General features: G+C 38.7%; 1 protein-coding gene across 10 annotated transcripts; it reads right to left on the reverse strand.

Annotated features, from left to right (window-relative positions):
* Positions 1-9,838: 9,838 nt before the first annotated feature.
* Positions 9,839-14,074, reverse strand: LOC135555673 (AN1-type zinc finger protein 2B-like). 10 transcript variants are annotated; one of them, XM_064988311.1, is made up of 12 exons: positions 13,920-14,074; positions 12,919-12,992; positions 12,540-12,634; positions 12,234-12,365; positions 11,978-12,129; positions 11,770-11,883; positions 11,367-11,457; positions 11,019-11,101; positions 10,673-10,717; positions 10,502-10,586; positions 10,267-10,283; positions 9,839-10,183 (listed from the first exon to the last, which is right to left on the reverse strand). In XM_064988311.1, exons 2-12 carry the CDS (start codon positions 12,971-12,973, stop codon positions 10,093-10,095), a joined length of 960 nt encoding a protein of 319 aa, XP_064844383.1. In that variant the 5' UTR covers positions 12,974-12,992; positions 13,920-14,074; the 3' UTR covers positions 9,839-10,092. The 10 variants fall into 10 exon arrangements, 9 of the variants coding, with proteins under 9 accessions (XP_064844383.1, XP_064844382.1, XP_064844384.1 ...); XM_064988310.1 differs by having other exon boundaries at positions 11,367-11,460; XR_010457896.1 differs by having other exon boundaries at positions 10,133-10,183; positions 10,502-10,579; positions 11,367-11,460; positions 13,920-14,073.
* Between the last annotated feature and the right edge of the window lie 3,724 nt (positions 14,075-17,798).

Here is a 17,798-nt window from a genome sequence, read left to right on the forward strand (position 1 = left end):
CAGTTTGCATAGCTTCAGAGACTGATTCGATTTTTAGTGTGAAAAATCATCAAAGATAAATAGATGCTGCTTAAATTGACTGACTTTGATGGGGATCTCTTTATTATGCTACTTAGATAATAAAGAGTCAATAGACTCTTAAGGATTAATCAAATTGATTGCGTCAGTGATTGCGTCAATGATTGCACGCTCTACCTAGTGCAGATGACTAAATGGAATGTATATTATAATATATTTTGAATATGCTAGCCGATATTACAAATACAATGGCAAAGCATACTGTGGTATTCTATGTGCTGTAAATTGCATATCACTGATTGAATGTTCTTCCTAAACTGCAGATGAATAGCCAATGCTACGATCACAATGGCAAAGGAGACAGTGATATTCTGTGAGCTGTAATGAAGGTGCACTTTTGTCTGATTTCTCTGACATAGATGCTCAACTTTTTTTGGCCAGGCTAATGAGAGCGGGCCTTGAGCCTCACAATATACAGTCATAGCTCAATTTATTTATCAGCTCCATTGTCACTTTGCAGTGGTGTGTCCATAGCCACAGGAAGTATTTTTGGGGGTGTGGGTGCTACGTTTTTTTTTACCAATGTCTATATCGGTGTGCTACTTCAGGACTAGTAAAGGCCCAGTGCACTACTTTTGATGTGGATGTTTTGTGTCTTTGCCCATAACTCTGCACCTTTTGATGGAAATGTTTGAGGACAGGGTTTTGTTCTTTCTAGATTCCATTAGAATGACATCACAGAGAAAGGGACAGGACAACAACTCTTACAATTCCAACTACTGAGTCCTGCAAGACACTGTTCGTAATTATACAACTACCTTTTTTGCTAAAGTGGGGATGCTGAAAGAAAGTGGAGATGCGCACACATACATCAATATCGGCCAGCTAATGCAGGTAAAGGCTAGAGACATTGGCATATAGTATGTCATCTTGCAACCACTTTAGTGGATATCAACATTGTGTGCCTTTAGAGCCCTGGGAGTTATTGAGGAATCGCTTCATGCAAAAGGCAGTGGAGATAATTGGCTTTAAAATATTGATGTCACTGAGATGCCATCTGCTGCACTACCTGATGTTGGCCTTGATTAATAGCCAAGAAAGAGAGCTATTACCTTAAGAAAGCTGGAATCACAGGGTGTACTCTTACAGGGTGTACTCTTACATGGTGTACTCTTACATGGTGTACTCTTACAGGGTGTACTCTTACAGGGTGTACTCTTACATGGTGTACTCTTACAGGGTGTACTCTTACAGGGTCTACTCTTACAGGGTGTACTCTTACGTGGTGTACTCTTACAGGGTGTACTCTTACATGGTGTACTCTTACAGGGTGTACTCTGGAGGCTTGGTTGGTCTTTGACAGACGAGTTGCCGCTCTCTTTATTTCAAGCTGTTGCTACTTCACTGCTTCTACTGGCTTCTGCAGCCAATAAGAACATCCAGGGCCTGCAGCACTACCAATGCTTTTTCTAACAGTCCCAAATGAAACCTGTTGTTCTGACACCTCTTGGCAGTCCGTCTTTAGACTAAGCGAAAAAAATTGCAGGAAATAATATTGATTCACTTAATTATTCAGACTGTTTTTGTCCAGTACTAGAATGCTCCAGCACATACTTGGAATACGAGCTCAGTATGGGGTTCTCCCTGTGTTTTGCTATGTGTGACTGTGACACATTGTGATGAAACACTAGCTCGCCAGCCAGTTCAATCGTGATACAAGTCAGTATTCGACGTCCATCTATATCTGTGGACGTAGGGAGATGATGTAGAAACCAACCACCAGGTGCAGTGAGTGCTGTTACCTTCAAGAAAGTTTTGGTTTTGCTAGGGTGTTAACATCTGCCTCTTGTCAAAAATGTTTGAACCCAGTGATAGAAAGTTGTTTTTGAGTTATTTTTTTAAGCCTATCCCAAACCTTGACCATTCAGAGTTCATTCCTAACCTTAAGAATTTGGAGTTAATGCCTGAACTTAATCCTAAACTTAAACATTTGGAGTTAATGCCTGAACTTAATCCTAACCTTAGACATTTGGAGTTAATGCCTGAACTTAATCCTAACCTTAAACATTTGGAGTTAATGCCTGAGCTTAATCCTAACCTTAGACATTTGGAGTTAATGCCTGAGCTTAATCCTAACCTTAGACATTTGGAGTTAATGCCTGAGCTTAATCCTAACCTTAAACATTTGGAGTTAACAGCTAAACCTAACCTGAAACACTTGGGAATTTGACATTTGGAACAACTTTGAAAGTTGACGTTTGATAAACATGGATGAACGTCTGAGTCTGATGTGAGACTGTGAGAGCTGGTAGAGGATGCAGCATTGTCCCCCTGCAGTGAGGTTGATTAGGATAACAGTACATCTTGAAATTCAAAGATTTCTTTAGGTAATAGCTCTCCTTCTTGGCTATTAATCAGCTCCACATTACCTGATGACAGGCAGGAGAACACAGTAACAATGCAGAATGGGAAACTCCTGCAATCATTTGACTATAAAAGAGCTGTCACAGGTATTAATACTGTATGATATCTACTTTCATAAAGATTGATGGACACTAATGAATTACATAAGAGAATACAAGCTTCAAAAGTGTCATGGTGAATTTTTAAATGAATGCAGCCCTTTGTTATAATGTTTCATTGTTTATGAGACATACAGTTGAAGTCGGAAGTTTACATACATTTAGGTTTGAGTCATTAAAACTCGTTTTTCAACCACTCCACAAATGTCTTGTTAACAAACTATAGTTTTGGCAAGTCGGTTAGGACATCTACTTTGTGCATGACACAAGTAATTTTTCCAACAATTGTTTACAGACAGATTATTTCACTTATAATTTACTGTATCACAATTCCATTGGGTCAGAAGTTTACATACACTAAGTTGACTGTGCCTTTAAACAGCTTACAAAATTATGTTATGGCTTTAGAAGCTTCTGATAGGATTATTGACATCATTTGAGTCAATTGGAGGTGTACTTGTGGAAGTATTTCAAGGCCTACCTTCAAACTCAGTGCCTCTTTGCTTGAATTCATGGGAAAATCAAAAGAAATCAGCCAAGACATCAGAACATTTTTTGTAGACCTCCACAAGTCTGGTTCATCCTTGGGAGCAATTTCCAAATGCCTGAAGGTACTACGTTCATCTGTACAAACAATAGTACGCAAGTATAAACACCATGGGACCACACTGTAGTGTAGTGTTTTTGCAGACTTTACTGTAATATTCACTGTAGTGTTTTTGCAGACTAAAGACTGTAGTATGCTAAAGTATTATAGTTAACTATAGTATAAATACTGTAGGAAAATAACTGTTGTATAATGTAATGTTTATTGCAAATTGTAGTAGTATTTGTAGTAGTACTGTAGTAGTATCTACTGTAGCATTTTTGGGGACTGTACTATATTGTAGTGTTTTTGCAGACTGTAGTATATTGTAGTATTTACTGTAGTGTTATTGCAGATATATCAGGAAACCTACCAGAGAAATACTAAAAGAGCACATTTTCTGAGTTCAGAGCTTCCGCTATTTTCTAGAAGCTGTAGGGAACACAATGTGGCAAATTGTGCTATGGCGAGTGGAATGAGCAGGGCATATGTAAATGAAATAGACACTGTGGTTTTTACTATAGCAGTGTCTTTGTGAACACTCCAGTCTTTTTTTGGCAGATATCTACTGTAGTATTTAGCATAGTATTTTTCCATATACTTCAACATTCTATAGTAAGTACTACCTACACATGAGCGAGGGATTCTACATTCTGTAGTATAGTATTCTACAGTATACTAGAGTTTACTATACAATTATATAGTAAGTAATGTAGTATTCTATAGTAAACTGAAATATTTTTTTCACGTGAGCATGATAATATAATATTTTTTAAATTTGTTCCATGTGAGTTTCCATGAGCAAAAAAAAGACATACAGGGTAATGAAAGCAAATGTTTTTCAGAATAATATTAGTTTAATTTGTTTTATTTTTGAGACGGGTTAACATGATTGTCAAAGACAGGTAATACAACAGGAAATAGAACAGACAGGGAGCCTGGTGTTACCTACTTGTGTCAATAGATGTATTGGACGGAGCACAAGAAGGTACAACCCAATAAATACAGATCATTACATTATTTTTTATGGCTTGTAATAAACCTTCTGCTGATCTCGTGTTCTAGAAAACACAAAGGACACTGCAAGTCAGACCTCTTTACAAAACCATATCCTCGAGGATTAAGGACACATCCTACTGAGGTTGACAATATTCACAAAGCCCTGTTTGCTGTAAGAAGCCAAAGAAGCCCACAAATTCATCACCAACCCCCTGAAGCCACACTGAACCACAATCGCCCACCCGTCTGAGAGGCTGCCTGCCTGCACTCGAGAGGAAAATAATTTTCCAAGGAGCAGCGCTAACCCAGATGCACCTGCAATACAATATAGCACTACTTTGAGAACGGTTGTCTCATTGGAGCCTGAGCATGAAAGTAAGTGTGCAAATCCTTCAAAAAGAAAGTAGGTGGATAGGTTACATTGAATTTGCGGCTTTGTAGTTGATGTGAGAATAGGCCTACATGTTTTCTACTTGCTGTTTTCTATGTTATATTATTTCAGTCACTGGGGGCATTATGTGCAAGAAAAACAAAACACCCTGCCCACACAGTTTATTTTTTTGATGACTGAGCTCTTATCTCAGTTTGAATACTACTGGATTCAAGGTAAATATCCTTTCACTGAATCTTACCATCCACACAGTTAACTAAAGGATCCATTATGTTACCAGCACTACAGACAATGCAGAGAGAAACTTGTTTCAAGGTCAGCCAAGAGGTGCTGCTGAATAATGTAGAGAAGGAGTTTTCTAACTTTTCCTGCCCAATGACCCCCACTCAGGTAAATCGGCTACCCAGGGACCCCCATTATATGTTAGCAAAAAATCATGTCTTGAGTAGAAGTAATCAACATTTTAAAATAAATAGATTTGGTAGACAGTTTCATTATTTGCCTCCCCACAGTTCATTGGAAGAGGAAATGTAAACTCTAACATGGTCTATTAGGTAAAACGGTAAAGGTATCTTGCGACATAGAGACAATTTTCACAGTTGTAAAGCACATTTTTCAAAAATGTTCCATTGAGCTGAGAGAAAATGTTATAGTTTTAAAGCTAATTTCTTGCAATTTTATGCATTTTATACATTTTGCCATGGCTAATGCTATGTACCTTTGCTCAAACGTTAGAACAAAATCAAAGATGGTATTATAAAACAAGATATATTGTTCAATTTTCTGCATGCTCTCTATCTGGTTTTGGTCTTTTAAATTGACACTGAAAGAGTTTTTCATCCCAAAAATGACCACTTAGACTGCCCACATAAGAATTCTCTATAGATGAAAAAAAGTGAAATTAGCTCCAATGACTGTAATTTCCTCTCTATTCAAGGGATAGTTTGAGATTTTGCATGAAGCCCTTTATCTACTATCCCAGAGTAAGATGATCAGGAACAGCTTGCATGATAACTGTTCCTGTAGACTTCCCAATGTAATTTTATTTTTATTTGCAGAACCCCTGCAATACCGCCGCAGGCCCCAGTTTGAAAACCCTTGATGTAGAGCACTGCAAAGCACAAACAAGACAGATTGGAGGATCTTCCAGCTTTCCTGAACGTGAAAGGTAGACTAGTAATCAAATGGGATGTTCTTGATTAATGTGCAACAACAGAATATATTTCTGTTTGATACCCACTCGCATATTGACTCCTAATAACTGATATGTTCATGACGCTCAGATATATTTTCAATCACATGCTTCTGGTGTAACAGGTGCAGCTGTCATTCCCCTGAATATGCTTCACATCCCAACTGATAAGGATTTGTGTAGACAGGGTGCATTGGAGGGATGGTTCTTCTGTCACTCTGAGGAATGATACATGTGAGAGGACCTGCATTTTGGTTATTTCCCAGAATACATTACTTAACAGATGGGTTCACTAGTTCCTCTTATACCATAGACATCACCAAACCATAGTTACCCCAATCTACAGTCTACCATTTATTTACACCAATCAGGGCCACCCTGCTGACAGGAAACATAACCCACTGAGCACACAACATTGTTTCAATGGAATTTCTCAATGTATTGTGATGTGGAATCTACAGGGAAAATACATTGGATTTGCAAAAAGTCAAGGGTACATTTTCTACCACAGGATTGTCATCATGGTTACCAATTTTCAACAGCAGACAAACCTTGTATAAAATATGTTGAATTAGTACCTTTGAAACAATGTCAGATCAAGATCAACGTTCAACGTTATATATCCACTATCAGAAAAAAACAAAGTGCAGCAGCACCTCCTCCTGGAAGGTTGACCTATCTACAGCTATCCATTGGTCTCACATCCAGGGTTTTAACTATGGCCAGCCTTGCATAGCTTTGATATTTATGATTGACTACAACCAACGTGCTATTGTGAGAATGATTATTGATAGATCTCTTAATAACTATTCCAATGGTAGGTTTAACAGAGCAAATGAAATGTAACTATACTTTAGTCATACATCATCAACAATCATCAATTGGCTTAAACAGCATTTGCAAAATCATCAACAGCTAGTTTCAATTTAACCCAGGGTTCAACTAAAAACAGACAATAAATATAGTTTCAAGCTGTGGTCGATTTCAAATGTACTCTTCAAGTTCATCATTTATAATTGATATGTTGGATTCACATCTCCATCTAAACCAAAATTCAAAGTTGAAGAACAGGACTAAATCAAATCAAACTTTAAAATCACTTTAAATAAATGTTGATTCTTTAAATGTTGATATTTACAGTGATGTGAAAAAGTAATTGGCCCCTTTCTAATTTGCTCTACTTTTACATATTTCTGATACTGAATGTTATCTGATCTTCAAACAAAACATTGTTAGATAAAGGGAACCTGAGTGAACAAATAACACAACAATTACATTCTTATTCCATTTATTTATTTATTTTAAATTATGCAACACCCAATGCATCTGCGTTAAAAGGTAATTGACCCCTTACACTCAATAGCTGGTTGTGCCACCTTAAGCTGCAATGGCTCCAACCAAACACTTCTTGTAGTTGTTGATTAGTCGCTGTGGAGGAATTTTGGACCACTTTTCCATGCAGAACTGCTTTAACTCAGCGACATTTGTGGGTTTCAAGCATGAACTGCTCATTTCAATTCCTGCCACAACATCTCAATAGGGATTAGGTCTGGACTGACTAGGTCATTCCAAAACGTCCAATTTGTTACATTTCAGACATTTTCATGTAGACTTGATTGTGTGTTGTGGATCATTGTCTTGCTGCATGACCCAGCTGCTCTTCTGCTTCAGCACACAGACAGATTACCTGACAGTCTCCTGTAGAATTCTCTGATACAGAGCAGAATTCGTAGCTCCTTCAATTATGCAAGTCGTCCAGGTCCTGAGGCAGCAAAGCATCCCCAAAGCATCCCACTACCACCACCCTGCTTGGCAGTTGGTATGAGGTTCTTACTGTGAAATGCATTGTTTGGTTTTGACCAGCCAAAAAGTTGACTCAAGTTTGTCAAAAAGCATCTGGAAGCACCTGGATGATGATCAAGACTCATGGAAGAATGTTCTATGGACAGACGATTCAAACATATACCTTTTCGGATGAAATGGGTCCTATTATGCCTGGTCACTTACACTCTGTACTTTTAATGTTATCTCAACTGCAATCCTAGTCATTTGGTTGTGCTATTAGAAGAAACACAGTGATAACACATTAAATTTTTGTATAAATACAATGTCAGATATTTTGTATTTAAATTTGAACTTTGTTGTGCTTTTAAATGGTTGAAAGCGCAGTGATAGTACATTTACATAATGACAACTAATTTAAAAATCTTAGTTTTTCCATTGGAATTTGGTTGTGCTTTTAGATGGTTGGAAGTAATAACACATTGGGAATTCAACACACTTCTGGCTGTCATTTTGAGAGGGTGAATAAAGGTTGAAATCTCATTGATCAACGTCAATCAAACATTACCCACATTTCCATGTTGAAATTATTCGGTGTGCCCAGAGGGAAGCTACAGAGTGTGCCTTTATTCTGTTTGCTCAGATGAAACTAGATCCAAATGAGTAATCCTATAACTAATCTCACTATGTGACAATTGACAATGATGTGCTATTTTCCAAATGTTTGAGGGTGAGGAGGTCGTAACAGCTAAGGGAGCTAAATGAAGGTGACCAAGCACACCATTATGCAAATGAACTTAGTTTGCCAATGAACATGGTTTCTTTCTGTCAATCCTTGGTCATATTTTCCTTGGTTATATTTTATCAGTGAAAAATATTACTCAGAATGTATTTAATAATCTTTCATTTATGGCATCCGATGTATTTCAAGGAATTTAATTGTGAGTGCTACAATCATGCTCGTGACACACTAGCCTGACTAATTCATAACCATGACAACACGAGCAGCACTTCCCCAATCTGTCATGAAATGGTCAACAAATGAGCCTTCTTTATGGAAATAATCCATCCCTTTGTTTTTACACTGCTGCGACTCGCTGTTCATTATCTATGCATAGTGACTTTACCCCTAGCTACATGTAAAAAAATTACCTCAACTAACCTGTATCCACGCACATTGACTCGGTACCGGAACCCCATGTATATAGCCTCATTACTGTTGTTTTATTGTGTTACTTTTTAAAATATGTTTTACTTTATTTAGTAAATATTTTATTAACTCGGCATTGTTGGTTAAGGGCTTGTAATTATGCATTTCGCGGTGAGGTCTACAGCGGTTGTATTCGGCGCATGTGACAAATACAATTTTATTTTATCCTCTTTGGCCTCCCTCAAAGATTTCACATTCAACGTTATGCTGCCCTCTGTTGGACAAAGTATGAATGCGTAGTGGTAAAGACAGGTCTCACGACTATTCATTCCTTGAATAACAGGAACGATTTACCAGAGGTGTATGTATTAATTACGGAAACCGTTTACCGTTTAAGAACCAACAGAAGCTAAACAAGAGTTTCTGTTGGACAAATTCAGGTAGGTCCCTCCTCATTTTGTCCCGTTTAAGAAACGTTTTGCAACAGAATCATCGTAATGAATATGCACTGAAGTTAGTTTGCTCTACTCCGGCTATATTGCTCATGTTGGTTTTGTCTCAGCTGTTTTTGCTGTTAGGAATTATTTCTAGGGGTGGTGCTTAATAACTGCTAAGGTCTTCTTGAAAACAGACATTACTGATGAAATGTTGACAATAAAGACACTTTCTATCCACTTACCTTCAAATTCAACAGCCAAGGTCGATAAGGCCTACCCTGAGAGAATTCAAAGCTGGAACTGCGTCGCAAAGGCCCTGATGGATGTGTTGGGGAACAACAAAATGCACATCAACATCATGGAAATCAACAAGTGTATTTGTGTTCATTCCATTTACCAAGCACTGCCAATTGAATAGACTAGACAATAGCACAATACAACCAACTGTATTGTGTACCTGCTGTTTTTCAGTTGTCATGATGATGCAGACAAGAGTCTACTTGTTTTGACTAGCTAGTAACATTATCATTTCATTACACCCGTTATAACATCTGCTAAACTGTGTACTAGACCAATAACTTTGATTTAAATATGTTGGATTATATAATGGCCTTCCTTTTTTATTCTTAATTGTCAAAGTTTGGCCTGAGATTGTTCTCTCTAATCCATAGAAATTGAATCGCATTCCAGTTCTGTTCTCCAAACTTCATTCCTCTCCTGTATATATGCCTTGGACATAGAACGTGCATCAGAAACAAATACATCTTTAAAATAATTTATTCAAGAAACATTGATGCTGAGGTTAAATGTCCATGTTCAACATAGAAAATATGTACATAAGAGAGCCATTGGTAAACAGGACAGAAAGTCTGTCTAGAATGGTGTGTTGAGTAGAGAGAAAGCAGTGATACTATTCAATATATCTCAATGAAAGTTCCAGACTGTTCATTAGTTGGGATCAGTGATACTGGACGTTAGAGTTCTGCTGGAGGGTTCCATCGATGTAGCACAGTTGCTAGTTGATTACTGGTGGTAGCAGTTTGGGCTCAGACACTGGTCTGGGTTTATGATAGGCTGCAGGAAGACTGCTTGGAGGACTCTCTCTCCTATGATAGAAAGTAAGATATTAGTACAGGCAAAAGTCAATTTAATTCAAGACAAAGAATCATTAGTGAGAGGTTTGTCTCACCATTTACGGTAAATATTCAACACGGGGAGAGAAAAAAAAGTATAATTTAATAGGTCCAATCAGATAAAATACACATTAAGTAGTACTTCAAAGTGTCATTAATTTTCTCCGTAGCTGATCTTTAAATGCACCCAGTGACGATGATGAAGGAATATAGGGAACACCAGGGAGACAATGTACCTAGGTGAGGTCCTGTCCTGTTAGCATGCTACTGACGCCAAAGTTTTCTGGATACCTGTTGTCTCCGCTGCTGGCGTCTGTACTCTTCTTCACTAGCAGCTAGGGCCTGAGCCAGAGCCAGATCCTCCTGCTCCTGAGGGCTGAGACAGACACTTCTATGTCACACAGAGGAATGCATCATCATCACACTGCAGAGAGCATGCAAGAGGCACAACGACACACTCACCAGAAAGGGTGGATAACAGACACACACATACAGTCAGTCACAGGTCTGAGGAACAGCAACATCATGAGATGAGGAAAACTGAACTGTGGGCACCACTGTACTTAATTTATGAAGTCATGGGCAAGAAAGATGGGCTAAACAGTGGAATGTCAAACCTATTAATATTGTGTTTTCCTAGAATAACCAAATAGCCTGCATTTCAGCTAGAACAAACACATAGCAATAAGAGCTAGTGAAGAGAAACAATAGGTAACTGGATTGTGTTGATGGCATCTGGACATGATTACAGCCTATATTATGTGTGGGTGATGCTGGATTATGGGATTTAATGGGGATTGTTTATTACCTGAGCGTTGGCTGTTGGACTGTGCTGCGAGCCGACTCAGCCAAGGACATCTCCAGCGCTCTTTGTAAGGCCTGCTCCTCAGTCTACAATCACACCATGCAGATAAACACTTACAGGATGTTTATTCTTTTCTTCTTGGAATCTCAATGAATAAACAGGAGCAGACTATAGAATCTCAATGAATAAACAGGAGCAGACTATAGAATCTCAATGAATAAACAGCAGGCTATAGAATCTCAATGAATAAAACAGGAGCAAACTAAATAATCTCAATAAATGAACTGGAATTATTCAGAGAAGAGAGTTTACAGTAGTTTCAATCAAGTGGTGTAAGAGTGTTAGGCATACCAGGCCAGCCTGAAAGGATGCCGAAGCAGGTACTACATTCTGTGCTGGAAGGGGCCGCATGGCCGGAGCTGGACTATAAATGGCCTGAGCGCTGCTGTGATAGAATCAAAAACAATAATGCTATAGTGCGGTTATAGAGTCAACAACTCAACAAAAGCACAGCGGTAACGGGTAAGAGCAGTTCTGTGAAGGAAAAACAAATGTCACATCCTTTCCATGTGTTAGTATATTTCACTGACAATAAAAAACAACATGTCAATTCATCCATCCCATGTGTTTTAGTGAGAATATGCCTCATGAATGTGGAGAACAAACTGTGCTTGCCAATATCACTTGTTAATTTATGTAAGCTTCATGTGGTTCTTCAGCGTGGCGTTTCGAAAATCAATATGAGGATCCTCACCGACTACTTTGGGTCCTAGCATTCCCATTAGAAACAGGCCTAGAACTTCCTCTACTGCCTGAAATGGAGGCACTGCTAGAGGATGCTCCTTGGGACCGCATGAAAGCAGCGAATCTGAAAGAAATCCAATGTAATCATCATTATACCGCAAAAGCTCACAATGTGCACCACAATCAATAAATGGCATCAGGTGGAGGGAAATATTTACCCAGATTTGGAGACTGGTTTGTCTTCAGGCTTACAGTCATGGTCTAGTGGATGTCGGTGTTTAAGACAATAATTAATGTGGCACTGGTCACATGTCACTCGGATCATTTCTTTCTGCTTGCAGCCTCCTTTCGAGCATTTGTTTGTAAATATCTACAATAAAAAAAGGTTGGTTAGCTTAGATTAGGCATAGCTACTTCACTTTAACCATGGGTAGTTTGTGTAAATTGTCCTGTAGAGAAGCCTATCAATCATACCTTTCTCTTGTTCTGAGCAGGGTCCGACTGGCAATCGCGATCGATGTGCTCCCCAACCTTGATGTCTGGCATTTCCCCTCTCTTGATGGGGATCGGGGTGTTGCACAGAGGACACACAGGGACCTGGATATCCTGGGGACAGAATCAAGCAGAGAGCCGTAATAAAGCTCTGTTTGGATCAATAGATAACATACAGACAACTAATAAGGTTGAACAACATATATTAATTTCTACATACTAACTGCACTTTATAGGAACTTTGCTTTAATTATAACATACAATGCTGCTAATTTATTTAAAATGTACCTTCTTGTAGGATGACATGCATTTGTGATTTGCATAGGTTATGTGGTCTTTACAAAAAATCTCTTCACAGGCATCACATCTCAATGGTAGGAAATCTGTCAGATATAAGAAATATGTCAAGGTGTTTATTCCATGGCAAAGGATCATCCATATGAATTTAGATAAATGAAATTCTCACTATCACTCTTCAATCATGATAATGGGTAGTGCAGCCCATGCCAATTGGTTATGGACGACTGGACTTTTGACACAACTATTGACAGATACCAAAGCCATACTAGAAAGGACAGGAAGGGAACACAAACAGGCTCTGTATTGGCAGGGTCCCAGAGGCACTGAGGTAGTAAATGGAGATAGCATTTCATAACAAACCACTCACCCAGCTGCTTGCAGGAGTTTTCAGAGCAATGCTCTCCTAGATCTGGAAACTCCATGGCACTATGGTGATACACCCTTCAATTGAAAGATACATAGATAAGCTAAGATCATCCATAAACAATGTTTGTTTACCTGTGACAGGTTATCTAAATAAACTAACTTAGTCTGCGTCACTTCATTTTTTAAGAACAGTAGATTCAGCATATCAATTTTAGGCTATTTAAAAAGTCCCTTTGTTTACGTGCTTCCCTTTCAACTAACGTTAGTTACGCTTATGTAACAGGCTTATAATGGACGTGTACAGTCAGTGGAAGAATGTCCACTGACAGGTAGTTAACTAACCATCTAGATGTAGGTAGCTAGGACTTCCTATGATAACGAATGCTGAATCATGCCATCGCTTCTTGCTACCTACAATTTGCCATTTTGACTAATGTTAGCTAAACTAGCTAAGTTATTATGGGGTATCTAGCAGCAGTCTCCCTCTCTACTAGCCGCAAGCTAGCTAGCTAGTAGCTAGGCCAGCTCCTCCCTGTACAATCGCTCGAGGACATAAATGCAATTACCTAGCAGACCATTGTTAGTATTGTCTGTGTTTAAGCTACCTAACGTTAACTAGTGAGTTATTTATGGAATACCATTGATGAGCTTGTTCCTGGTTTACAGGCCAACAACAACTAAATTAAGCTAGCTTGCTTGCTGATAAGCTAACGTTGTTAGCTAACATCCTAGACAACTACTGTAACGTTAACATTAAGTCGTTACTAATTACTAATTTAACTTTACTTTAATTCGAAACGGATACTATTTAGCACAAATATATTTGGGACAATTGTTTACCATCACGAACGTTAGCTAGTTAGCTAACACTTAAGCGAATATGGATTGGAGACACCCTTGCCTTGGTTTGGTTGGCTGACTAGCTAGCTAGATACGATAACTAACGGCAAACCATAGTACATTGAAAAATACATGCAGCAATAGGCGACTCCTCTCACTTACCCAGAGACTTGGTTCAACCAGACAGCTCTATTTGATTATTCTTCCCCCTCTTGCTTTGAAATTAACGTTAAACTTTGAGGAAGCGAGTGGCTAGCAAGCTCTCTTGAAAGCCAGCTACATCGAAGCGTCACTGACGCTGTTGTTTACGCCCCTCCTCGCGGTTGTACTAGCTAGGGAGTTCCAGAATGTACCACACGAGGCAGGGATGGAGCGTTGTTTTGATCAATCACAGTGACACAGCGTTGTTGAGAACTGTCCATGATGCTGGATTTTACGAAACGTCTAACTGAGACGTGTTTGGGTTGTCTCAAACCAGCACCACGGACAGCTCTTAATAATTCCGTGTCACTGTGACTAAATATGAAGGTGACTAGCTAGTCTCTCGCCAGACTAGTTCAGAAAGGCCATGTCAGAATTAATCACATTTCTGTAATCATGGTAGGTCTATAACTAGGGTATAATAAAGCACACAAAATAAGCAGAATGATGCTAGTTGTGATTTTGGATAGTTATCACCTTCCAACTTTGTTTTCTGTTTGATATTGTATTTGTTTACTTGCTGAATAACAGATGTGTTATTCACAGAGCACATATCATTGTTTCACAAGTAAATGTGCCCTTTTATTAATCAGCACAATATAGGCTATAGGTGATTCATTCATGCTGATGAAATGGCCCATATGAGCTAGGCACGTTTGTGTACACTGGAAGCAATTGTGAGTCTGAAGAGGAACATGTGCAATACTGCAGTCAATGTAATGGCATATCATTACCAGATGGTGACAGCAGAGCTCTTTCAGACGTCTATACAGTCTTCAACATCCGGTTGTTTATTACTGGTCATATTGTGTTTTTGTATTGTGGCAGTCCCATTAATAGACTCTCTAATCTCGTGTTTCATGCATACATTAATAGAAGGGTAACTGTAGAGGAAATGTGTCATTACAAAGATAAAGTTACAATATATATGTACAGAAGTGTCACTGGGGGAGTTAGTGGGGGTGGGCCTACCTAGTCAGTTTCAGGTTTGAAAGTATGAAGTTGTAGACACTTTCGACATGAGTATGAAAAAGAAAGCGATTGTTAATGATTATGTTACTAGAAACAAAGCCTAACTTAAAGCAGCAACTCCCTGTTGAAGAGGCACTGGAATCCACATAAACACACACCATAGCAGGACCAACCCCATCACCAAGAGGTCAAATAGCTGGAAATAGTAGTTCTATAGTAGAATCAACCCACAAAATGGACTATTCTCATTATGCAACAGTACAGTGTTATGATCAAAGGCTGGGTGAAGTGATCACAGAGGCACTCCTCTAGATTATTCCCCTGTACTGTAGCACCTGGCTCATGAATGGCTAATTCTGCTGCCAGATGGCATCGCTTGCTGAACACCTGGTTCATCATAGGGATTCCTCTCCCTTTGCTCACACTATATCTGCTCGAATTATATGTCCTCGTCGTCGTCGTCCCCCCCCCCCCCCCCCAACCTCTCAATCTCCTTGGTCATACTTTGTTCTGGACTATCTCAGTATGCCACTGTTTCTTAGGTGAGAGCTATAGCACAACTAGCCCTGCTACAGTCTCCTAAAGCCTATTCAATGTAAAAAAACAACAACAACTCTGTAGTTTCTCTCTACACTCCTGAAAAACAGGAGTCAAATGTAGTTTTTTTTTCTAGAATGAGAGGCCACAATTAAACAGGTTCTAAACCAGTTACGTAAACCAGTTACTAAAACCATTATTATTAAACCATCACAGTTAAGTAACTTTCTACTCATTTGAGTTTCTCTTTCAAAAAAGTTTCATAATTGCATTGGTGAAATATGATCTTAATCAGATGGATGATCCAAACTTCAAATGCATATAATCCGTTGATTCTAAATCCAATCCTTGCAAGTCTCCTCCATTTGATATCTAATCCAGTTTTTAAAAGTTTCAATGAGGCAAGATACAAGTCATTTGAATATCATTAACCTTCATAACGACTCAACGAGCTTCTTGTGCTTTTCAGGGACAGAATGCATTTTTTATTCGATAGGTGTGCGTTTAGAAGAACTGAATAACGATTTGGTTGATTTATTTATCCTGCTATAAAAACGCCTGAGCATCCAGACAAATACAAGATTGGTGGTGTTGCTAAATTGGATGGTAATTGCCATCATGACAAATTAGGAGGCAGAAACCCGCCTTATTTTTTTCTATTATAAAATAGTATTATTCTTGGTTAATAATCCTTTTATGCGAGATTCAATTCCGATAGGCTGCCTACATGGTGATTGTCCCTAATAATCCATGCATCTGAGAGGCCTATTGGCTGGCCATATCTGTATTGTTTTCGATCAAAAACACAATTAAGCATGAACACGGTCTTTAATGTCAAATATTGATCACAATTCGGTTTCATTATTACAACTATATAGAACTCTCCAAGCATGTAGAACATTCTTTGACTTTTTCTCCAACCAATGATAGCAATTCAAATCGATATTTTAAATGCGTAAATACTTTGGGTCCATTATCATGTCAATTTATTATCAAGTTATGTGAGCCTGATTTAGTATAGACATGGCCTGTTTAACATTGTGAGATTATTCACAGATTTCATGGTGTATTAACAGATATATTATAGAATGGATCCCATGCCCACCAGGCTGACTGGGAAGCAGGCGTGAGGGGATGAACGGTTTATGAATACAAGGCATCACATTTCTGTCTTTTGTTTAACCAGACTTCATCTCAATGAGTTAATGGACCAGATGAGAAGGCTGCTCGCGACCTGCAAAGGCGAGCAGAGTGCACGTGGAAAAGAGGTGTCAATAAACGTGTGAATGACAATGTGCTAAAACACACACCAACTGAAAAGGAGAAGAAGATGAACAGATGGAGAAGAGTGGGGAGTTAACGCAATGACAGGGTCAGTGGAGCAGAGAGCAGGCCTGAAATACAATTAAATGGGGAGAGGGTTACTGAAATAAAGGATGGGCGTATGAATTAACGACTGGCTTTATTTGAATAAGAAAATAGTACAACAAACATGACAATTGAAAAAACTAATTCACAGTTAATTGATTATTTTAGTTGATAGATGCAGTTAGATATTTAAGTACGCTAAGAGCTACATTGAATAATTACAATTTGCTATGTCAGTTTGTGTGCTTTTAGTCACTTTGGAAACGACAAATTGGCCTAACAATGTTATATAGTAGCATTGTGGTCGAAGCCTTTTGCTGAAGACTTAGAATAGCCACGAGTTGGCGCCACAACTCTTTTCAACTTTAGGCGCCATATTGAAAACAAATAACGTTTCATGGTTTGTCCTTGGGGTCAAGGTGTAGGCCCACGCCCATGTGCAGAGCAGGTGTAGTTGCTCTGGGATCCTGGGCATGCCTCTCCAACGCTTCGCCACTTTCCATTGATCTAACCTCCGAGTAGCCTATATGGTAAGTAATGACATTGCACTGCCCTCTGTTTAATGGATAATGGCCAGTGTAAAGACTGACACTGAAGAGTGAGAAATGCAATTGTCACCATGCACGTTTTGGCCTATTGCTGCAACAGTATATTGGTATTCATCCACGGCAAGGTATCACTTTAATTCATATGCCTAACATTACCTGCATGCCTAAGCCTCTAATCGAAATCAAGAAACGTCATTTTTCATCAATCATTTGGTCTTGATTGTCAGACAATATGCATAGTTCATGTGAAAATGATTGAAATGCGGACTTATTAAATGACATGCTACTTTTTAATAGGCTCGTCTTTATAGCAGGAAACCGAGAGATATCCCATTTATTTAAAGAGAGAACTGCACACACAATGCATTAAGCAGGAGGCTTGTAAATTAGCGCTAAGTTAACCTGATTTCTCTTA

The sequence above is a fragment of the Oncorhynchus masou genome, chromosome 15 (genome assembly GCF_036934945.1).
Source record: "Oncorhynchus masou masou isolate Uvic2021 chromosome 15, UVic_Omas_1.1, whole genome shotgun sequence".
Lineage (NCBI taxonomy): Eukaryota > Metazoa > Chordata > Actinopteri > Salmoniformes > Salmonidae > Oncorhynchus > Oncorhynchus masou.

Excerpts from the sequence above, each read along its gene's own strand:
- LOC135555673 (XM_064988310.1), bottom strand. The coding sequence starts at position 12,973 with ATGGAGTTTCCAGATCTAGGAGAGCATTGCTCTGAAAACTCCTGCAAG. Across the intron at positions 12,366-12,539 it reads GCATGTCATCCTACAAGAAG|GATATCCAGGTCCCTGTGTG; the intron begins GTACATTTTAAA and ends TTCTGTCCCCAG. Across the intron at positions 12,130-12,233 it reads CTGCTCAGAACAAGAGAAAG|ATATTTACAAACAAATGCTC; the intron begins GTATGATTGATA and ends TTTTTATTGTAG.